Source organism: Aythya fuligula, chromosome 11, assembly GCF_009819795.1.
Source record: "Aythya fuligula isolate bAytFul2 chromosome 11, bAytFul2.pri, whole genome shotgun sequence".
Taxonomy (NCBI): domain Eukaryota; kingdom Metazoa; phylum Chordata; class Aves; order Anseriformes; family Anatidae; genus Aythya; species Aythya fuligula.
The window spans coordinates 15,568,834-15,590,429 of record NC_045569.1 but is presented as its reverse complement, the minus strand read 5'-3'; the positions used below and the strand labels follow the sequence as shown (position 1 = coordinate 15,590,429).

Here is a 21,596-nt window from a genome sequence, read left to right as displayed (position 1 = left end):
ATGTACTGAAAAGGAGAGGGAAACAATTCTTCTTTCTCTCCTTTATAAGGGCAACGGGCTTTGTCCTGAGACAACCCTTCCTCCAAGTCAGTGTGTGGATGTGTGTGGCCATTCTAGCATCCTCCCAAAACATTTATGGCACTAACCTAGAAGAGTGGGTGGGAAAGGTCCTTCCTTCACCCCCACAGGTGTATATATGTTTTTGTAAGTTTGCCAGTCTCCGGTGGGAACGCATTCTGTAGCTCCCCTTAACTCCACAGGGCATTCGCCAGCAGGGTGCTTCTCAAGTTGAGCCTCTGTAGTAGCAATATAGCTCAAGGAAACCTGGAAAAGGTGCTCTCCACCTTGACTCACCTTGACTTCACCCTCTTCTGACTGGTTGTCTGAGTGCCGAGGAGAGGAGAGTTCGTTCCCATGCTCATCCTTGACTTTGGGAGCCTTGTTCTCTTTCTTTACTCGTGGTTTCCTCTTCTTTAGCTTGCCCTGGAGAAAAGACAGGACAAGTCAGAGCAAGCAAATCACTACAGCTGCTTGCTCGAGGCATCCCCCTTCTGAACATCTCGCAACCAGCTGCAGGTCCTGCAGGGTGCCAGGAAACCTGAAGAGCTGCAGGAAAGCCTGCTGGGCCCCATATGAAATTAGGTAATCAAATTGCAGCCAGCTAGAGGGATTGCCTGTGAGATTTGAGAGGTCAAGGGGGCATCTCAAGCATCTACAGACTGGTGCACACAGAACAATGACAATGAGGTGACAGGGCCAAAGCTCCCTGACTCCCCCTGTCACCACATATGTCATGGATATTTAACAGAGCACATCATGGCGCAACTCCCAGGTGGGAGAAAAGGAAGGCCAAATATATTTTAAGACAATTTATTCCAAGTTAATTTATGTCCTGTCTGAATAGCTTGAAGCACTTCTGGCTGGGAATTGAGGGAGTTTTCACCACCCAGTCTTGTCTATTCCATCTTTTTTTTTTTAAAAAAAAAAAAAAACTTTCCTAAATTGCAAGCAGCATCCACTTCTCAGAAACTGCTTAAAGAAAAGGGCACTATGTCCCCTGCTTTCCCTCAGTGGTTCGCACACTCAGCTTGCACAGCCTTTTTGTAAGTGACCAAGTTGAAAATTTAACATGGGAATAGAGTCATACTGAAGACCTTCAGCAAGTGTAATAATTAATAACTTGTCCCCCATCGATTATCATTTCAGTATCACAGTGCAATCAGACAACAGACAAGCCCACAATCTCTCATGTAGAAGACACTCAGTGACCTGGCATCACAGCCTGTCTCACCTCCCACCACCAACCAACCACTCGTCCTGAAAACCCCAGAATCAACAGCCTCATCTCACCTCTTCCCCATCTTTCATGTTTTCTTTCTTGTCCAGATCCTTCTTCAGCAGTTTCAGTAGATAATCAACTCGGGTCTGGAGCTGTTTTCCCTGAGGTTTCTTATCTGTCTCAACAGGTAGGATCTTTGATAAAGAAGAAAAAAAAATACACCCACATGCACCTATCAAACCTTGGTAAAAGAGATACACTATCAGCAGTCCCTCCAGATCCAGCAAATGCTTGGAGATGCTGCACCTCCAGGAAGGTTCTAGCATTTCTTCCAACCTGTGCACCCACACAGACTCTCCCTGCCTAGCCATAAGCAAAGATCCAAGCCAGAATCCCTCCCCCTTGGCCTTTTGCAGGTAAAAGGACCACAGCTCTCTAGATTCTCTACAAACTTTTTTAGATTAGGGGGAGGAGGGAAGGAGCAAAATATATTTGGGACCTTGCATTGCAACATTGAGTCCATTCTCCTCGATGCACCAGATTTGCTTGTGACAGCCTTGTCACAGCAGCCTTGTGCCCTCTGGTAGCTTGAGACATTGGTACGGCAATGGTAGAGAAGAATTTTTATTGGAAAACGAGGCTGCAAGGTACCACTTTGTGGAGGAAGCACAGCAGCTCGCCAGCTAAGGTTACCTTTTCATTTCATTGGAACTTGGGTGGCGTGTCTCAGGCAGTGAGAAAATTGCCTTTCTGAACTTCACGTAGGAGGGCTCCCAACCACAGTCTGATCTTTGCTAAAAGCACTCGGGGGGATGTCATGGGAATGCAGCATATTGGCAGCCAAGCAGATGTACAGTCCCAGTGTTCCTCAGCCTGATGCTGCAGTCCACCCTCCTTCCACTGTGCTGACACAATGGATAGCGGCTTATTTTTAACCTGGATCATTTCAGCATGGCCCCCATAAACAGCTCTTATGGGAATGACTGAGGAACAGAGGAACTAAATGGAGGCTTTCCAGCTGGCTTTGCTGCCAGAGCCAGTCATGTAACCATACCCTCAAAGCTAACACAGACCGGTCTTGACATAAGCAGCGTCAAATCTGTGAAAAATTATTTCCACACAGAACTCAAGCTCAGCTTCTTGTGAGATGCTCAAGGAAATATCAAGTCACGATTATGCAATGCAGCCTCTATACCGTGCATGTAACCACATATGTCAGCATTACTGTTTTCTTCCTGCAGCACTTCAGTGTGGTGCATATGGTACCGTTCAGAGAAAATTTACTGCCAATCAAACAAGACAACTCTGCTTTCCATCAAGCATGCAGCATTCCGCAGAGGTCAGTGTTTTCCTCATTATTATTTATTATTATTTTTGGAGTGGTTACAAACATAAACATCTGTTTCTGGAGCAAATCAAACATGTTCTCTATGAAGACCATAATGGACCCAATGCAAGCAACATGCAAAGCAACCTACCTTATCAGATAACTTCAATTCCGGATCTGTTTTAATTAGTTCCCAGTTTCCATAACCATGCTCGTAAATTCCCACTAACAAGCGAGAATCCTCCTCCACTCCCCAGTCTACATCAAAATGGGCAGCTTTGACACGGCACGTCAGGCGGTACCTGAAGGCATTTCAAACATGAGCTACTTTTAATGCTGCGGGGAGGTAAAGCAAATCCACATATCTAGGCTAGTTTCTTTCGACCACAAAATCCAAATTCCCTGAGCCTCTTTCTGCCACTGCCTGCTTGACTATTCAAACTCACTTCTTTCTTTCCTCTGGGTCTGCGGGGATGGATTTGTGCAGCATTTCAAACTCCTCTTCATGCTGGATGATGGATTTCACGTTGACTTGGACACCAGAGATCTTGATAGTAGGACCTCTTCTTTTCCCAGGTCCTTTCCCTGCTCAATAATAAAACACAGCAGCTAAGAGAACTCTTACAGAAAGAATGTTTATGTAAAGAAAAAAAATGTGAGACATACAGAGATCAACACCTTGCTCCAGATTCCTAAGGCCATCTGCTGAGGTAGGCCCCCAAAATTAGTTAACTTTCACTAATTGACTTAGATCTGCAACCCAAACACCTCCCAGTATCATCATGATCTTAAAAATACATCTAAGTACACTGAAGCAGTTGCTTCAGTAGTTCTGTTCACCTAGAGCAGGCAGAAGTACCTGCTTCAAGTGTCAGTGGCACAGAACAGCCACACATCGAGTGTGACACCAGCTCCAGACCCGGCTCCACCATGGAACACACACCACACGTTTGATTCCCACTCCCTGAAGCCGTTAAAATACGATCCTTCTGCATTGGGACCCAGCATTAAATAAGCTGATGACTTCAGCTTCTCCCCAGGAAAACTGACATTCAGCAGAAGCTAACAGACCCAAATGGCACTTGCCAGGTCAAGCAGAAGGTTCATGGATTTCTCTCTGCTGGTAAAAGCTGCCTGGCAGAGATGGGATGATTTCAGACCATGCTTATTTTTCTTGCCTTTGCAATGTGGCACACCACCGTCCAGCAAGGGAGTGCCTTGCTTTCATCAGCTCCACAAAGCACCACCAAAACCATTATAACAGCAGCAAACGACCCTCTTACCTTCACTTGGATTTTCTTTCAGCTGCTCCTCGTATTCTTGCATTGCTGACACACAGCTGTTGTGGATGAGCTCCCCTAACCGCTTCAGGTCAGCTACAGACTTATCCACCAGCTCCGCATCCCGGGCGATGCACTCCAGCCTGGGAAAAGGGGAAAAAAAATTGTAAGTTTTGTATCTGATGCAGCATTTCTCCTCCTGGTCATTCTCTGAGCAATTGTTTCACAGCTTTCAATCGTCAACGAGCACTGTGTATGTGCAGAGCTGATGCAGGAAACAGTTTTAGTCTTTTTTTAGGCCTGACAACTGCACCACAGTGCAGATGCAGTATAACTGGCCCAATCCTTTGGATTTTTTAGTCTTAAAAAGGTGAGAACTGTCTATCTTGGGCACACCTGACTCTCCAGCGTGCTTTATGCCCTCCCAGTGCTGTCTTAGCGACATTCAGTGCTCAGGAGCTGCCATCTGCTGTCCCTCTTGCCTGGCTGAGGTTCGTAACACTAAGGCCCATATACAAGCCTTGTGTTTCCCAACCAAAGAGTACAGCCAGCTGAAAAAGCAGTCATTTCTCAGACAACAGGGAGTTGAGGGACTGTGTGGCAGTGTTTGGGTTGCAGAGCACATGACAGCAAACTTATCAGGACTGGTGCTGCGTGGGGAAGTTTTGTCAAACACTGACAGCAGCGGGTGCATGGCAGGGCTTACAAATACAACATTGCCCCCAGGATAACTCTCTGAAGCAAATCCAGGCTTAGACTTACCGTTCAAGAGGCAGTCCAAACTTCTTGTAAGCCTTGATAAACCTAAGCAAAAAAAAAGAAAAGAGGAACTAAAGTAACTGCCATAAAAATGGGTCCAATATCACACATACACTTGAATATATTAATTACAGCCTGCCGCATTATCAACTTCACATTCCACTCTGATTAGCTAAGCATCACTCAGGACTGGGAAGTTTCATCCATTAACCCTCACAAAGAGTTTTGTGACCTCGGCTGGAGAAGAACACGACGTTATTATGAATGTTGGATGTTTGACAGATGAGGGAAAAAAAAAAAGAGGAGAAACATAACCGTAAAGAAAAATTAGAAGAAAGCATTGGCTCACACCATATTGGTAATTATTAACTTCATTTTCCAAGGAGAAAAGAGGCATTAAATCAATGTCATTAGTAATTTCAAGCTCAGGCTATAAGTAACAACCTGTCACATAAGAGCCAAATGTAGTGCAATGCGTCACAGAGCCTAGCAGACAAGGATTGTTATTTATTTTTATTTCTTATTTTTTATTGTGAAAATCTCTGCCATTACTAACACACAACTTCAAGGCAAGAGTCAGACATCACTGCTGCAACTGAACAGGGCTTTGTGCTGGAGTAGACCCAGTGGCTTCAACTGCAGAATATTTTTAAATGAGTTAATTTTTTCCCTTCTCTTTTTCATCGTGCACTCTTTCAGCCTCTTTCTGCTACAGAACTTTAACCTAAATGGCTGCTATATTCACATTGCAACACCTCCTTCCTTCTCTATGGTTTTGGGGCTGGATATGGGGCAGCTACCACAATGCACCAAGTTTGACCATTTCCTATTTAAAAATGCATTTCTCAGAGACTGAGGCAAGGAAAACTCACAAACCCTTTTCCATCTTTGGCTGAACCTCTGGGCAGAGCCTTAAGACAAAAGCCTGAGGGAAAGGCTCAAAAATGAGAAGAAAATACAAGAAGAAAAGAATACTTTGGAATTCAGCCCCCAGCTGACCTCTGGAACACAGTGCAGAGAGGATATACTACTGCTCTGATTGACTGGACCACTGCTTCTCATGGGGTTATTTTGCCTTTAACTTCAACTTGAATTGTCAGGACTACAGACAGAAAAAAGACAGGAATGCCAGAGTTCTGGGCTTCTCCAGCTCCATCTCATGGCACATAAAATCTTACGTCTAATATGGAATTAGCTCAATCCACTCAGCCCTGCTGATCAGTTACAAGGATTAATTTTAGGAAGGTACCAGTTTCGCTGCAGATAAAGATAATCTAGCCTATTTTGGCCAGATGTGAATGTTAAAGTCAGCAGCAAACTGAATTATACAAAAGTGCAGAAGCTGTCCCGAAGAGACAGCTTCACCTAAACCACTGATGTGCTTATAGCTGAATATCTCCTGGATTAACTTGGGCTTTTCTACACCTGCATGGGGTTTCTGTATTTTTCTAAGCTGTCTCTTGTGCTCACACTGACCTCCGGATTTCAGCATCAGTAAATCCTTCCACGGTATCTTTTCTAACACTCCGAGGACGTCCCCTGCGCTTTGGTCTCTTCTCATCATCGGTGTCATCAGTCTCACTTTCTGATCCAGACGATCTCTGAAGCCTTCTCTTAGTTTCTGCATCCGATTCGCTGTCATTCGTTTGTGCCTGCACACAGAAGAAAGACAGCACTACAGTTACCAACTGCTAATCTGCTAATCTTTTCCATCCTTCTCATGCACTGGCACTATTTCTTGTTGAGGCTGAAACACCTCGGCATCTCTTCCTGAAGGTGCAGAAGCCCATGTAATCAAACCAGAGTGGGTACACACACTCATGCAGTTTCTGGCTAGCTAAGGCTCCAGTGCTCATCCTCTCGTTACAGTCTTTACAGTTTCACAACTGCATTTTGATTTACTGAAGTGTGACATGTTAAAACACATTGGTTTTCTGTGGTTTTGTGCCACAGTTCCTAAGGCTTCTTGATAGCTGGGTTTTTTTAAAGACAAGGAGACCTCAGAAATAATCTGCAATCATCAGATATAAATTATCCTTCTGTTTAATTTTCACTTAAAAATTTCCCCCCTTATCCCAGAGAACAGCTCATAACACTTAAAAGTCCCAAATCCCAACAGAGTTTCCTTGCACAACCTGCTCCCTGTTGGATTTGGGTAGATCACATCACCTAAAAATGAACTTGGGATGACAGTATCGCTTTTTGCCTGCAAGAGCCACATTTAGGCAAGAATAGTGCAGAGAGCTCTGGAGCCCAAGGGAAAGCAGCAGCCTGAAAACGACATAAACCACTGAAGATCTGCATTATACAGCTGGTTATTTTTCCCTGTGCTCACTACAGGTTCTGTTTGCTAACACAGCATGAGTCTTACCAAACCCAGTATGGGCTTTCAGACTGCATTATGAACCGTGGGCCCAATGCATGATGCCAGCAAGAAACCAATGTGCTGTCTCTGTGGGTTACTCCTAACCAGCTCTGGAGAAGGGGAAGCAGCACTCAGATGGCAGGGAAGCTTCCCCTTGAGCGCTGCCTTTGCCAGCTCTGACCTCCAGCCTCTCGGCTCCTCGAGGTGTGCTGTACCTTTTTGGTCGAGCTCCGGATGCGAGGCAGCATGTAGATTTCCTCCAATTCTTTCTGCCTTTCTTCCTCCTCCACCTTTTTCCTCTGCTCCTCTGGAATGATATCGTCCCAGTCCTTCTGGGACCGCTCGTCCAGCTCTGTCTCTTCCTCCTCCATGGTTGCAAAGTTGGCCACCTTTTATAAGCAAAGGAACACTTCTAGAAATTCCCACCCCTGGCAGGAATACCCCAGAGCTGTCTTCTAAGCCTCAGCTTCTTCTCCATAGGAATTTTGCCAACATTTCCATGATTACTATATAATTGATCCCTATGTCACTACATTCCTGGGTCTTTGCCATGTCTTTGGGCTAACAGCTCTTGAGGAAGTACGTGCAGCTTAAAAAGTACTGCTGAGCCTCGCTAAGTTATCGGGTTTGTTTCCAAATTTGGTAAGTTCTACATTTTATTCACAGCCTTCATGGCCACTTAAAAGGAAAGGAATACCTACACATCTGCCCAGCTGACAAACCCAGACAGCCCCTCAGAAAACTGCTCTGTACAGGTCACTTCTCACCGGGCCTGACGTGTTCTGTCCACCACTGACCTCAACACTGTGGCAAGATGTGGGGACAGAGGTTTTGGCACCCCGCATCAGAGCCCAGAGTCTGTACCTTGAACTGTGAGAGGAGCTCGTCGGTGGCACTGGTGGACACTTCGTTCTCTCGTGTTTCAGCCAAACGCAAAATCTCGTCAATGTCCATCTCCTACCAGTCAGAAAGAAAGAGCGATAAAGCGGAGGGGCCGAGCACGGGCAGAACCGAGAGGCTTTGAGAATAGACTCGTGGGGTTCGAGAGCTAAATAGGGATTGTGCTGATACGAGCTAAATAAAGTGCAAATATCTGCAGGGTGTCATCACCCAGGGCAGGGATGAACTATCTCAAGTGGTACGAGAGAGTATAAATACAGGTGATAGAATAAAAGCAGCAAGGGAAATTTCCAGGCAGTGAGGTGTATCAGCTGTTTCCCTCAGGGGAAGCTCTGCTACTTGGGCTGTTAAGGGAAGTGGTCAGAGCACTCAGTAAGAAACTGCCAAGCAACGCCGTGCTGAGAAGGGAGGGAGCGACCTATTTGACTTTATTACTGACTCCGGCATCTCTGTGAGAACAACCCAAATGAAGCAGGCTGGAGAGATGCTCAGAGGAGCGAGCCCTCGTTAGGCCGTGCTATAGCCAGCTCGTGAATCCCAGGGAGCTGAGGGGCTCTCTTGGTGACCTTCACCCCAGCAAGGAGGCTCTTCTCAGCCCTGATCCCCACCCCAGAGCTCTCTTCCTTCAGCTGCCCGGGACTCACACCCTCCCTATTCACCAACCTGCTCTCAAGCACAGGGCAAGTACAAAGAGGGAGCAGACACAGAGGGATTACCAACAGCAATGTTATTTCAGTTTCAAACTACCTGAGGCTCTGACTCTTCCCCTTCAAGCTCCTTGAAGAGATCTTCAGCTCCAAACTTCAGAATAGCCGTCAGCTCCTCTTTGTTGAACGGATTTGAACTGCAAGCAGAAAAGAATGCAGCAGGGTTTGGAGCTGTTAACTCAGCTTTGTCACAGCACAAAACCATACCAAAGTTTCTCCTAATTAAAGCAAGAAGCAAGCTTTCTCCCCAGCACTAAGAAGAAGCCTTTTTATTCATCTTTCCTGCTCTGGCATGGGCATCTACTGTTAGAGGAGAAACCTCTATCTATTGAGGAGAATTGGGAAGAGTCTGAGGTCACTGCAGCTGTTCCCTGATACCACCAACAGCTTTTCTTAGACCAGGATGATCTCTGGGAGAAAAACTGAAGGAAAAACAGGCAATGCCTTTCAATCTCTGATCATCTTTATCCTACGTGTCCAAATTAATGACTGCATGAGCCAAATTACTGGAAGGTGCCTTTATTTATTAGTGGAAGCTCTCTTCTCCCCCATACCCTATCAAATAAATATTGGGAGGTATCAGAAGGGGAAGCTGGTTACGCCACATGCTGTATCAGAACTCTCTGCCTCCGAACACAATTGCTTACTTGGATCGCCCAGAGTTGTTGTCCAGAACAGTCCGGCCAGTGGTGTCCATACGCTGGATCACCAAATGATCCAGCACCATTTTCTTCTTGGCCCTCTCAATGATCTCCTCCTCTACCGTACCCTTTGTGACCAGCCGGTAAATATTCACCTGAAGGGTGAGAGAAGAACAAAGCTGTTTCCAGGAGCTGAACACGCTGTGCTGACACAGTAATGCCTCCCTGAGTTGTTTCAGAGGAGACTCCCCTGCTGACATGGTCCTTTCATGTACAGATGTGTCTTTTTAGAATAAAAATAAGCACATTCTTCTGTATCTCAGGGGGACCATGTAATATCAGACTGGTTAACACAGAGCTTGTAGTGTACGTAAGATAAAAATATTCTGGAAAAAATCACTCTAAATCCAAATTAGCATCAAACTTTTCATGTATCTAATAAAACCCTAAAAAAGAAGGATATCCTACTTTCTAGGGCAGAGTGAGGCAAAGAAGTGTGATGCCCCCAGCTGGGTTCTTGGTTTTGAACTATACAAGAACCAAAAGCCAACAGTTTGGGCCAATTTTTGGTTTCCTTGTCTTTAAATGAGTTTCTCTTGGGTTGATGGTACTGGGGCGAGGTTTGGGGGCAAAAAGGCCATGTTTTCAGCAGCTCTGGCAAGGGGGGAGCCCATTTACATGTACTTGCTGAAGCCACAGAGCAAATGAGCCAGATAACTCTCCTGACCTGCTTCTTTTGTCCGATGCGGTGAGCCCGAGCCTGAGCCTGAAGATCATTTTGGGGGTTCCAGTCCGAGTCAAAGATAACGACAGTGTCAGCAGAGGCCAAGTTAATTCCTAGTCCTCCAGCTCGTGTTGACAACAAGAAACAGAAGTCCTACAGGGGGAAAACAACACACAAGTCAGCCAGCCCGTAACTGTGGACGTAAAACAGTAACTGTGACTACAGAGCTGTGCAAGGAAATGGATGGAGGCTGTGGTGTGCTTGTACTTCTCTACAAAGCAGGAAAAGGCTCAAAGCCAAGGCAGAAGGGAGAGGTGTGCTGCTCCAGGAGGGGCCAGCATGCATCCTTGTGGGAGGGCAACGCAAACAGCTCAGGGCAAGGGCACCTTGGAGTCACCTCCGAAGGTCAGACCATGCCCACCAGCCCCCTGCGAAGGCAGCAGGCAGACACGTGCTTTTTGTTGTCTGAAGCCCGCTGGGGGTGAGATCAGCTCCGAACACGAACTGTTTGAGTCACTGCCAAGGGGACAGGCTGCCAGGACAGAGCCGGGATGTCTGAGCCCTGGTGGATGCCCCCAGCAGAGGGGAAAGGGCAGCTTCTACGGGCATTCCTGCTCCCTGCTCTCCTGCCGCCACTGCTGCTTCCTCCTGGCTTTTATTTGTTACCTTCCCCAGCACCACGAAGCACCTTCTGCATCGCCTGTCAGCCCTCAGTCCAGGCTCCTGGAGTGAGGCTGGACACTTCTCGTGGCTGGGAGATGGCCAAAAGCGAGCGCCCTGCACCCTCCCTGTGAGTCAGCACGCCCCAGGAGAGGCTCGGGATGCCCTCTCCTATTACACCGGAGACTCACCTCCGACACCAGACCCCACTGCCTGCCCACACTTCAAACTTCCCCTTTGCCATTTCATATTCCAAACCAGCTGCAGACTGGAGGATTTATTTAGCAGCCGTCTCATTCCCCAGACCGTAAGGAGAGAATTGCTAAGTTCAGGCTCTTCCCGGCCTCTTTGGGACTATGTGGAGCTGTGCCTTGCAGCCCCGTTATTTGGGTGTGGGAGGTTTAAAACAAGCAATACGGATGGGTGCAAAACAAGCTGTAGCTACGTCTTTAAAAGTGACAGGGGTCCTGTAAAAAGAAACGAACTGAACTTAATCCCCTCCTGGCAGCTGGGACCTGCAGCCCACCCTGACCCCTCGGGAGGCCGGAACATCCCCCCTGCCCTACCTCAGAGCCATCGGCGTTGAAGTGGTCCAGCGCCTGCTTTCGGATCTCCCCTTTGATCGAGCCGTCCAAGCGCTGGAAAAATCGACAATAATGATAAAAGAAAGAAGGTAAAGGAGCCCTGAGGAACCGTGGCACCCAAGTTCTGGGAGGCTGACAGCCCCCTCCCCTGCCCGTAGCATTTAGTCCTTAAAAATAGCCGCCAATTAAAAGGAACTGGGCTGCCTTAACCTGCTGCGTGCGAGGGCAGGAGGGGGGCATGCTCGGGCAGCAGTCACGCAGCGGGTGACACTGCAGCTCCCGTTACAGGCTCCCAGCCAGGATCTCTGTGTTTGCTATCCTCTCCTCGGGGTTTATCACGGGACGAAGGCCAAAGCAGGGGCCTGGCAGAGGAGGTGTTTTGCAGAGATGGGGCTTAATTTATTGAGGTCTCGTATGCTGGGAACGTGTCCCTCGCAGCAACCTTCAGGAAGTGGTACAAGTCCAGAAAAACAGCAAAAGGGCTGGCTAGCCAGCATCAGTCAGACAGAAACAAACTGCCCAGGACCCATTAGCCACCTCAGGTTGAAAAAATACGGATATCAACATCCCTAAATAGCTTCAGAGAGCCAGCAAGGGAAGCAAGCTCCAGGGCTGAGAGCCCTCTGCACAAAACCACCTGCTGGTAGATGTAGGGACATCTGCACACAAGGGCTTTTAACATGAGCACATCAGTTATCTCAGCTAGAGAAATGGATCACGGAGTACAAGGGGTTTCTGTTAGGCAGGGTGTGCAATCCACAAGCTGGTTTAGTGATTAACACCCACCAACAAGTGTTTGAATCCGTTGTACAGGATTCTCCCCATCATTTAGACTCTTACTTTATGAACAGCAGTACCAAGCCATTATAAGAGCAGTCCTTGTCTATAGCTCTCAAAGGATACATCATTATGCCCACTTACAGCAGGCAAAACATCCACAAAAAAGGAAGTGCCACATCCAAGGGGCAGCATCAGACAGTGAGCGAGGCATCCCACGCTCTCAGCTGGTTTCTGCCTCTCCATATGTTCCCTTCCTGGAGTGCCACACTGAAATGAAGGGACCTCCCAGTTCCCTCCAGTGTATTTCAGTGCCACCTGTAATTCCAGTCAGCCCAGCCTCCAGGAACCTGAGTGCCTCTCATTGCCCAGGCTCCCTCCTTATTTTCAGGTGAACCCCACTGTTTTCCATGCTGGTGTTTCTCACCTGAAAAGGGTAGTGTTTGATAGTCAGGTACTCTGCCAGGATGTCCAGCATCCTCACCATCTGGGAGAAGATCAGCACTCGGTTGCCTCTGTCTCGCAGCCTGGTCAGCAGCTTGTCCAAGAGAATTAGCTTTCCACTGCTCCTGATCAGAGACTGAAGAAGTAACCGTCAGTCCAGCTGATGCTTTCCAACCTTACCCTTGTGTATACCACACAGAGACACGCAGAGACCTGCTTCTTTGGGAGCCACGCTTCTCCCACACCTCTCTAATCAAATCACCTGGGTTCACACAGTGGAAGGCACACACACAGTAAATTATCCAAGATAAGTCTCATACTGCATGCTCCTCCTGCACAAGATCCCACAATATGTTGCCTATGGTGGAAGGGGAGGGCAGGAGATCCTGCGCCTCAGCTGTGAGGACTATTTCCAATGGACAGGGGCAGCTGAAGCTAAAGCCTCACCTGGTTTTATCTTGGTGAGAGGATGGGAGGAAGGGGAAAGTTAAGGAAAAGCCATAACCAAGAGCGCTGCCCACCTGCAGGGTCTCAATGCCATTCTCTTTCTCGTTTTCCTCGGGAGGTTTGATAAGGTAGCAGTGGTTGCAGCACTTTTTCAACTCCATCACAATGTTCAGGAAACCAGATGTGCTCCCTCTTGTTCCCTTCGAAAGAGCCTTGTAGTTTCTTGTCAAAATCCACCTACAGGCAGGAAAATAAACAGGCCAAATCACTTCACAGTGCAAAGAAGGCATGCTGGAGCCTGAGAGGAGCAAAACCCACAGGGACATCCTAGTTCAGGCATCAGTCTACTCTCTTCCCTCCATCTCTCCTCACTTCCTCCAGAGGATTCTGCTTTTTCCTCCTCACTAGAAACCCTGATCTTACTTTCCTCTTGATGGTATTACAGTTAAATATTAAACAGCACCACAATTCTGCAGGGAGCTTTACTGTCCCAAAATGCATTCCACGAAACATGTTCCCAAGTCACACAGAAAGCTGCTCCCATTTCTGCCGGTACTCCCAGTAACTTAATAAGCGACTCACTTGTAATACTGCTTCTGCAGAGCAGACATTTCCACCCGGAGGATCTGCTCCACTTTGGCTGGCAAAGATTTCTCCACATCCTTCTTCACTCTGCGCAGGAGAAAGGGCTCCAGGACTTTGTGAAGACTCTGGTAGCCGTTCTCTCTACCTTTCCCGTGATCTTCTTCAAAATCCTCCCAGAACTCAAACCTAGCAACAGAAATCAGTAGTAGAAAGGGGTCAGAAAATATTGTCTCATGGTATCAAAGAGCACATATCAGATATGCTCACACTGCACGACAAGACAAGAGCCCACCAGTTTGATGGAGACACAGTGGAGGATAAAATGTTTGCTCTACTCTGGTTAACTGAACAGGCTGGAAGCACAGCTAGAAGCTCTCCGGGTTTAAGTACCTTCCAAATATTTTATCTTTGAGCTCCATAGCTCCTCATTGACTCCCAGTTCCAAAAATCCCAGGCTTTCCAATATTCTCCTCCGATGTCTCCTGGTAGCATTTACCAAGTAGCAGTTTCTGAAAGTCCCACATCAACCACCCCTTAGGCAACCAAATTCTGTTTTACACTGCTCTGATGGCTTTTTTGGACTGCTGCTTCCTCTAACAGCTCCTTTGAAACTTGGAGAACTGCTCTTCTCTGTTCATGAGACCTTAAATCTCTGCTTTCAATCTTTCTGTGTTCCAACAAAAAGAATTTTGGGTATAGCTCTTTGTACAGTCAAACATCATTTGGGTGAGTCTGGGGGCATGCTCGTCCTAGCCTTAGCATTGCACACAGCCCATTTCGTTTTAAGAAAACAAAACATTTGTTATAATGTGGGCATGCAAACAATCAGCTAGACACCACTGTCCTCGAGCAATACTCCCAGGGACCGCCATAAAAATGTTTGGCGAGGATGGCTGAACCGCATTGTACCGGAAACCTCAAAAATGGTTGAGATGATTGCTTAAAACAAGTTTAGCTTTTTAGAGATGGCACTAAGACAGCAAACAGATTTGAAAGACATGTATTAGGTTTCCCCATTCAATTTGGTGCCAGAAATACTCTTTGTGTTAGTCATTTAACCTCTCGTTTCCCCTACAAGTGTTTGTTCCCTTTTCACTGGTCTAATTCCACTGAGTTTAATTCAGGGTTTCAGTCTTTCTGCTCTCCCTCCGTCTATTTGATGGACAAGAAAAGACACACAAAGGTATTTTCTGAAGCAAAAAAGTCTTTCTCCAAAAGGAGACTTACTTCTCTGGCATGATGAAATGAAGCAGGGACCAGAGCTCTTTGAGTGAATTTTGAAGTGGGGTGCCGGTGATCAGCAGCCTGTGGTTGGACTTGAAGTCAATCAACGTTTTGTACAGCAAAGAGTCGTCATTTTTCAACCGATGGGCTTCATCCACGCCTAGAAAGGCCCAGTTAATACTTCCCAAAACAGCCTGAAGGAAAAGAATTTAAATACATATATATATATATGCTGGGTCAGATGAGTCCCACCACACTGCTCATGCCTCTCTCTCCATGGCCACAAAGCGCTGTCGTGTCTCCTTTTCCAGGGAGTCCTGCCCCAGCCCCTGCGCAGAACCCACCAAAGGAGTTGGGCTCACAGGAGTTTCTTAAAAATAAAATTTGGGGACCAGGGTGCCCAGACCATAGTTGATTTGCTGTAACGGTGAAAAACAGCCACACTGCCTAGCACTCCTGCCACGTCTGAATGGCATTCCTGCAAGTACATCTATTTTGATCCACCTTTTCTTTACCCAGAGAATGCAGTCCTCTCCCAGGCCCCAGTTCCTCTCTCTCTCCATGGCCATGGGGCCCTGTTATGGCACTGGCCTCACTGACATGATCAGAGCAGTAGCATGTAACACTTTTATATATAGCTATATATAAAACTCTGTAAGTTATGGCAACCTGAGAGTTTTGATTATTTTTTTTCACTAGTGTTAAGCTTCTTGTTTTCTCCTAGGACCTGATGATGCACTGACAGAGTTGATGCCTATTTCCTAAGCAGACAGATTTTGCCTAAGTGTGAAAATCCAGATATTGGAAGCCCTGTGCCAGCAGTTCACTGTAATGCTTTGCCCTCTTAACTAGTCTAAATTAAACCAGGTAAAATCCCACTACAGCTCTGCTTGGTGTCTTATAAAAATTAATACAACTGCCACAGTACCAGGGTGAATATGCAGCGAGTGTCCAACAAACCCTCTGCCCACTACCCACACACCCTCTACCCTCTGTCCAACCCACTCAGAGGGTGGCTTCCTCAGTTACAAGCAAGAGGTGACCTAAATAAAACACCCTTGGCCCATTACTCACCTTGTCTTTGAGGAGGATCTCGTATGTTGTGATAAGTGCATTGAACTTCAACCTTTTAGACTGAGAGTGGATCCACTCATATTCACGTATCTGCAAGAGGAGACAACCAACATTACTGAAGGGAAGGAGTTAACAGGTGTTATTTGAGTGTAGCTATAGCTGGAGACTCCAACCGAGTCCAAGCCCTGTTGCTGAACGTGACATTTGATGAGCAAAGGGTGTCCAAGGAGCAGCTTGTTTTACTGCACGCATGGCTCTTACACAAGCACCAAAATAAGGTCAAACAACTTGCTGTTGTGACATTCCCCCACCATGTCACTACTGCCACCACTAGACTCACAACATTTGTGTGCCGCCTTGTCTGAATAATTCAGAGCAGATGGACAAGGTTGGCAGTTATGCCCTGCAGCACGTTTCAGCCTAGTGGTCTCCAGATCCTCTAGGGGAGGCCAGTACTCCTGTGCTCACTCTAAGGGGGAAAAATAAGGTAGCAAAGTCCCTACAGCAGGGAATTCCACCCAAGTGCTCAGCTACAACCAGCTCTAACTACCCACAGGACTGTCGGTACTCTCCAGCAGATGGCATGTCACACACACACATGCTACACAGAAGCTGCTGCATTGCACCCAGCATTTCCATCCAACCCCACGCCCTCCGCTTTCTGATTACCCACCATGTTCCTGCTCATGAGGTCTCCGATGTAAACTACCACGTTTATCTCAGGCGCCCACACTTCAAACTCTCTCTGCCACGAGGTGAGAGTCGACAGAGGTACCACCACCAGGAAAGGGCCGTACAGCTGGTGCTGGTGGAAGAGGTACGACAGGAATGATATTGTCTGAATTGTCTTCCCCAGGCCCATTTCATCAGCCAGGATCACGCTGTTGTTCCTGTGCAGGAAGAGAACACACACAAATACTGTTTGACTATGTGTTTGTGCCACTGCTAACATACTGTGCGCTAGCACAAATAGCAACCCACAACAGACAGAAAGAGAGCAGTGCAAAAACATTTGTATGAACGCTTGTGAGTGGATCCCAGAGATACCAGACAGCAGCTTGCAAAAAGGAGCAGATTACAACCACTCCAAACTGGCATGGAAGGATGAAGGCACAGGGAGAAGGGAACCAGTGGCCTAATTTTAGAAGGACATTTCTCAAAGACTTCAACAAGTGTGCAAGCATGCTGAGGCAGAAAACAGTTATTTTCTGCTTTCCTTGTTCCACCTACAATGCAACTAGGTGTGAAAAAACTTGAAATACTTCAAGCTGCAGAAGCAGGCTTCATAAAGATCTCACTTGAGAACAAGAGGGCCAGATCCTACTGCGATAAAAATCAGGACACCCAAAACAAGTGTGGCTCATTTGCAGTGCTGACCAGAGCTTCAGAAAGCATCCGTACGTACTTGCACCAGGAGTGAGCGAGCCAGTTGAGGCCCTCCAGCTGGTAGTCTCGCAGCTCCAGGTTCTCACCACCAATGTAAGAAGGCTGTTTCTTCAAGGCAACAAACCTTGGTCTCTGCTTCAGTACCTGAAAAAGATGACACCATAAGCCCACTGGAGAAAAAGACCAGGTAAGGCTGAAAATTCAGCAATGAAATCTGTGGGTTTGGTGAGGAATGTAGATTGGCTCATCAGCTAATGTTCATTTTTGTTTTCCTAGCCACTTCTTGTGTCTGCAGTTCAGACACCACTCATCAGTGTTCTGTTTTCCTGCCTTCCTCCAGTTCTGATGATCAGAGCTGCAAGTCCTCCCAAGAGTGCAATTAGCTGTACATAATGTACACTGGATGGAACAAGTTCCACTTTCCTTTTTGGCCTTTTCTGTTTTTTTTTTTTTTTTTTTTTTTTTCTCCCACTGTCTCCATCCCTCTCCTCCACTGTATCAGTGTCTTGCAGACTTCCTCTTTCCCCAGCTGTGCTGTTTTTCCGTTCAACTGATATTAAAACTTTGCCTGGCTACAGCAGCTCCTCCTGAGGAGGAAGCACTTTGCAAGGATTAATTAAGCCTCTCACTCCGCAGGGGGACATAATATGCTCACTGTGCAGAGCAAATGAAACCAAAAGGGGTTCACATCTCTGTCTAAAGTACAAGAACAGCAGACAGCGATTCAAACGCTGGTGGGAAGATGGGGACATGTTCTCTGACATTTATCCTGACAAAACTTTATGTTCCTATTGTTTGTGTCATCACCCAGCCTGGAGAAACAGAGCAAGAGGAGAGAAGAGAAACAAGCAAACCTTGCAGTCCCGGGTAGGAATTGTTTTGGAGTTGTTACGGTTGTTGAAGCTGTCAATGCAGTGCTGAAATTTCTTGCTTATCAAAGCCTCATCTTCCCAGCTGCATTCCGCGTAGGGCAGCCCCATCCACTTGCACAGGTATTCAGGGTCATTTGAGGATGTTTTGCGACTGTTTGCTGCAAAATATGCACACACCAAAAAAAAAAAGCCCAAACATCAGCAACTGCGGTTCTGTGGCTGAACCACAAGCGTAGTTCACAAGGGCAGTCTGAACCACCCCTACAACCACAAGACAGGTCTTGGCTAATAGGAAAAGTGTAGAGAGGCCAAAGAGTGCTCCTTTACCTGGGAAGTCAGCGTGCCCCGTTGCAGACTTGCTGGTCTTCACGGCTGTGGTTGGAGACACAAGGGAAGCAAGGGTTTATGTGCTGGCAGCCAGCAGGGGGAGCAGGACAGACAGAGGACCACATGCATTTTTGAGAGGAATTGGGTGGAAATAGGTTAAACAACTCTCCAGGCCAATTCCCAAAGCAACTGGATGCCGGCACCTCTGACTGATACTTCTGTAATAATAGTGAAGTGCTAAGCCCCGTTTTTATTTTTAATAAGTAAGTAATCATGAAAATCTAACCCCTGAGCTGCCTTGCAGCCTAACCACATCCTTAACCACAATGTCACGGAAAGTAGTCCTGACAGCACCAGGCCTGTGCTTCTGCAAACACCTTGATTGAAGTCAAAAGACTTCACCAGCAGCAGCAACTTCAGCGAGCCCCTGGAAGCTGGGTGTATCATCCCATACTTCAAAGCAAGAAAAGGGCAAGTGACCAGCATTGCTTGTAGATAGATAATTGTAAACCTGCAGAGCTACTGTTCAGTCCCTAAATCTCACACACTAATTCTCCAGTGATACAGGAATAAAAGGAGAAAAAGGGAGCCTTATGCTCATTTTGCTGTCAGTAGAAATTAAAGTTCCCAAGTCTTACTTCACCCCTTTACAAGAGCGTTGGGTTCACTTACCAATTACTCTCTCCACTATTTGATACTGTTTGTTCAGCTCTGAAGCCAGCTCCTGTTGGCAGTTGAAATATTCCACATCTTCAGGGGATACCTTGGCCAGCCTATATGCAAAAAGAAAAATAAAAAGAGATTATAATGCTTCTGTAACGTCATAATGCTCATTGAGGCAATGTATAGAAATTTTATTTTCTTATATGGTTATGGAATTAAGTCACTGAAGCAGACTACTGCTTATTTGATATCTATATTTCTTAAAGTTTCCTATAATTATAAAATATTACTGGGAAGCGAATGTCATAGAGGCTAATATTGTCTCCCTGGTAAATGACTCCTTATCCTGCTGCAAGAATCAGCCACAAAAATCTGAATCAAACAATCAGGGATGGAAGCTGCTACTCCAGCTTTATCGCTTTAGAAACACACAGTAGCCCCCTTTATTTTTCTTGGGGAGGTCAGACAAAAACGTACATATAGACGAGCCCATAATTAACAAGGCTGCCTTGAAGCAGCCTGCAAAGCAAAATTCAACAGCCTGCCCTGTGATGAGCCCTGTTTTCCAGCACAGCTGCTTGGTTTAGCACGCAAGGTCTCACTGCTATCCATGAGCCCTTATGCCACCTCCTGGGCCAGGTACACCTTTTATTTGTTGTCAGCTACCCAACGTATAAGCCTGGGAATTGGCAATATGTGAAGTTCTGTCTCCTCTCTCTTTTAATACCATGGCCACAGGCATCATTTCTATGATGGGGATGTTGATCAACAAGCAAAGAGACACGAGTGTTGCACACTGAAAACAGTTGCTTTGGATGGAATATGCTTTGCAAGAAAAAATCAAATGTTTTCAGCCCTGACGGTGTAAAACCTCTGGCTAAAAGATTCTCCCAAGGCGAAATCATCGGTCGAAGTAAAGCATACCATTGCTTGATCTCCTCCTCTTTTTTCTTGAAGTTCTCTAGCTTTTTCAGGCCCTTGACTTTCTGCTGCTGCAGGGACTCTTCACTCTCCCATGTGCTATGGATGTATGACCAGCCTTTCCATTTGATCAGGTACTGAACTTCTCCCTCATCCTTTTCAGGGTCAAAGTCAGCACTTGGGTTGCCATTGGCTTCAGTTGCATACACTGTGGTGGAAGCACCAGTGGCTGCAAAAGAAATCAGGCTGCAGTTGGTACCTTTGTTAAAAAGCACTGGACATGAACTGCGTTAGAGGAGGAAGTTATTTTTTCTAATGCATCCTTTGTGACAGCACAAAGAATATTCTACGGATTCGTCCACCCAATGAGACAGGCATACAAAAGTTTTCCACACAACAGGATCTTTTTAAATCTCTCTATCATAAATGCCTTTTCTTTAAATATAATTCAAAGGTCTCTTGAAAATACCCAAGACCGTTCAGTTTTACAAAAACACTTTTGTGAGGCTATGAGAACAAAACATCAGCTTTATTTCCATTGTGGCTTTGTCAATGCAGCTATGAAAACTGACTCTACTGGAAGAGCTATTTTATCTTTTAAGGAAGAGAAAAGCAAGAACTTGCAGAACAATGACTGCATCTTTAAAATGCGTGCACGCTAAAAGAAAGCTGCCAAGCACATAAACTTGACATTTTAGGTTTTTCAATGGTAGATTTTTACAAAAGCTGCTAGAAGGAAGAAATAAGAGGCACAGGCGAAAGCGTGAAGAGCACTGAAATAACCCTGAGCCCCACTGGAAGGCTTCAAAGTCGCAAAAGCATTGGACCAGTTGACGAGAAACAGAGAGTGCATGACTGAAATCAGAAATAAAGTCTTTTTCCAGAGCTACGCACCTCCTTTTTTTCCAAGCCTGATGTCCAAGACTTTCTCAATAGTTTCACTGTTGTCTTGCTGTTCATCAGCTCCTTCCCCAGTCATCTCTATCAGGTCATCAGAATCCGTCTCAAAATCATCATCTTCTTTGTAACTGAACAAGATCAAAACCAAACTGATAAAAAAGCCTTTGACTCTTCCCAGTCCAGAAACACACAGAGTGGCATGGAGCGGAGCAAGCCTTTTCCAGCATTTATCCTGGGGCTCAGTGCATGTTCAGCACACGCATCTCTTAAATCAGCCATTCAGTATTTTTCCCTGAGACACACAGATAGCAGCTACGCTTTATCAGAGCAATAGTGCATCATGTCCATGTAATGTTTCTGATCATGGCCAACACCAGATGCTTCATGAGGAAGTGGAGCAATCCCTGCAGCAGAAGCAACGTAAGACCACAACAAAGCCTCTTCTATCCAGTGACAGATTATTTTACATTTAATAACACAGGTTGCAGAGCACTGAAAGGCTGCTCAGGTGCTACGCTGCCCTAGGAACTACACATCTCATCTTTGATGAACAGTGAACAACCCAAAAATATTCTTCTGCTGGCTCTTTGCAAGTCCCTTTTGAGGTGACTGCCAGACGGCAAGAAGGTGTATTGGGGAATGGATAATGCTTTGCCTCCACCATGTCTCAATGCTCTGTCCTAAGGAATTACTTATCAGCCATCTCAGACAATTGCCCCAGTCTAACAGAGCTGCTCCCTCCTACTCATT

At 46.4% G+C, this 21,596-nt stretch overlaps 1 protein-coding gene across 2 annotated transcripts in view; it reads right to left on the bottom strand.

Annotated features, from left to right (window-relative positions):
• Nucleotides 1–21,596, bottom strand: part of CHD2 (chromodomain helicase DNA binding protein 2) — a 54,909-nt gene that overhangs the window by 8,175 nt on the left and 25,138 nt on the right. For both annotated transcript variants that reach the window (XM_032194555.1, XM_032194554.1), the window contains exons 8-32: nucleotides 20,841–20,974; nucleotides 19,950–20,175; nucleotides 19,035–19,135; nucleotides 18,363–18,407; nucleotides 18,018–18,193; nucleotides 17,183–17,307; nucleotides 16,451–16,667; nucleotides 15,778–15,867; nucleotides 14,707–14,897; nucleotides 13,477–13,665; nucleotides 12,969–13,131; nucleotides 12,431–12,583; nucleotides 11,209–11,280; nucleotides 9,986–10,135; nucleotides 9,265–9,413; nucleotides 8,658–8,754; nucleotides 7,875–7,967; nucleotides 7,226–7,399; nucleotides 6,122–6,297; nucleotides 4,649–4,690; nucleotides 3,890–4,029; nucleotides 3,053–3,191; nucleotides 2,758–2,908; nucleotides 1,351–1,473; nucleotides 355–483 (exon numbers count right to left, since the gene is read on the bottom strand). In XM_032194555.1, coding sequence (XP_032050446.1) covers nucleotides 355–483; nucleotides 1,351–1,473; nucleotides 2,758–2,908; nucleotides 3,053–3,191; nucleotides 3,890–4,029; nucleotides 4,649–4,690; nucleotides 6,122–6,297; nucleotides 7,226–7,399; nucleotides 7,875–7,967; nucleotides 8,658–8,754; nucleotides 9,265–9,413; nucleotides 9,986–10,135; nucleotides 11,209–11,280; nucleotides 12,431–12,583; nucleotides 12,969–13,131; nucleotides 13,477–13,665; nucleotides 14,707–14,897; nucleotides 15,778–15,867; nucleotides 16,451–16,667; nucleotides 17,183–17,307; nucleotides 18,018–18,193; nucleotides 18,363–18,407; nucleotides 19,035–19,135; nucleotides 19,950–20,175; nucleotides 20,841–20,974 — 3,445 coding nt within the window. The remainder of the gene's footprint in view (nucleotides 1–354; nucleotides 484–1,350; nucleotides 1,474–2,757; nucleotides 2,909–3,052; nucleotides 3,192–3,889; nucleotides 4,030–4,648; nucleotides 4,691–6,121; nucleotides 6,298–7,225; nucleotides 7,400–7,874; nucleotides 7,968–8,657; nucleotides 8,755–9,264; nucleotides 9,414–9,985; nucleotides 10,136–11,208; nucleotides 11,281–12,430; nucleotides 12,584–12,968; nucleotides 13,132–13,476; nucleotides 13,666–14,706; nucleotides 14,898–15,777; nucleotides 15,868–16,450; nucleotides 16,668–17,182; nucleotides 17,308–18,017; nucleotides 18,194–18,362; nucleotides 18,408–19,034; nucleotides 19,136–19,949; nucleotides 20,176–20,840; nucleotides 20,975–21,596) is intronic.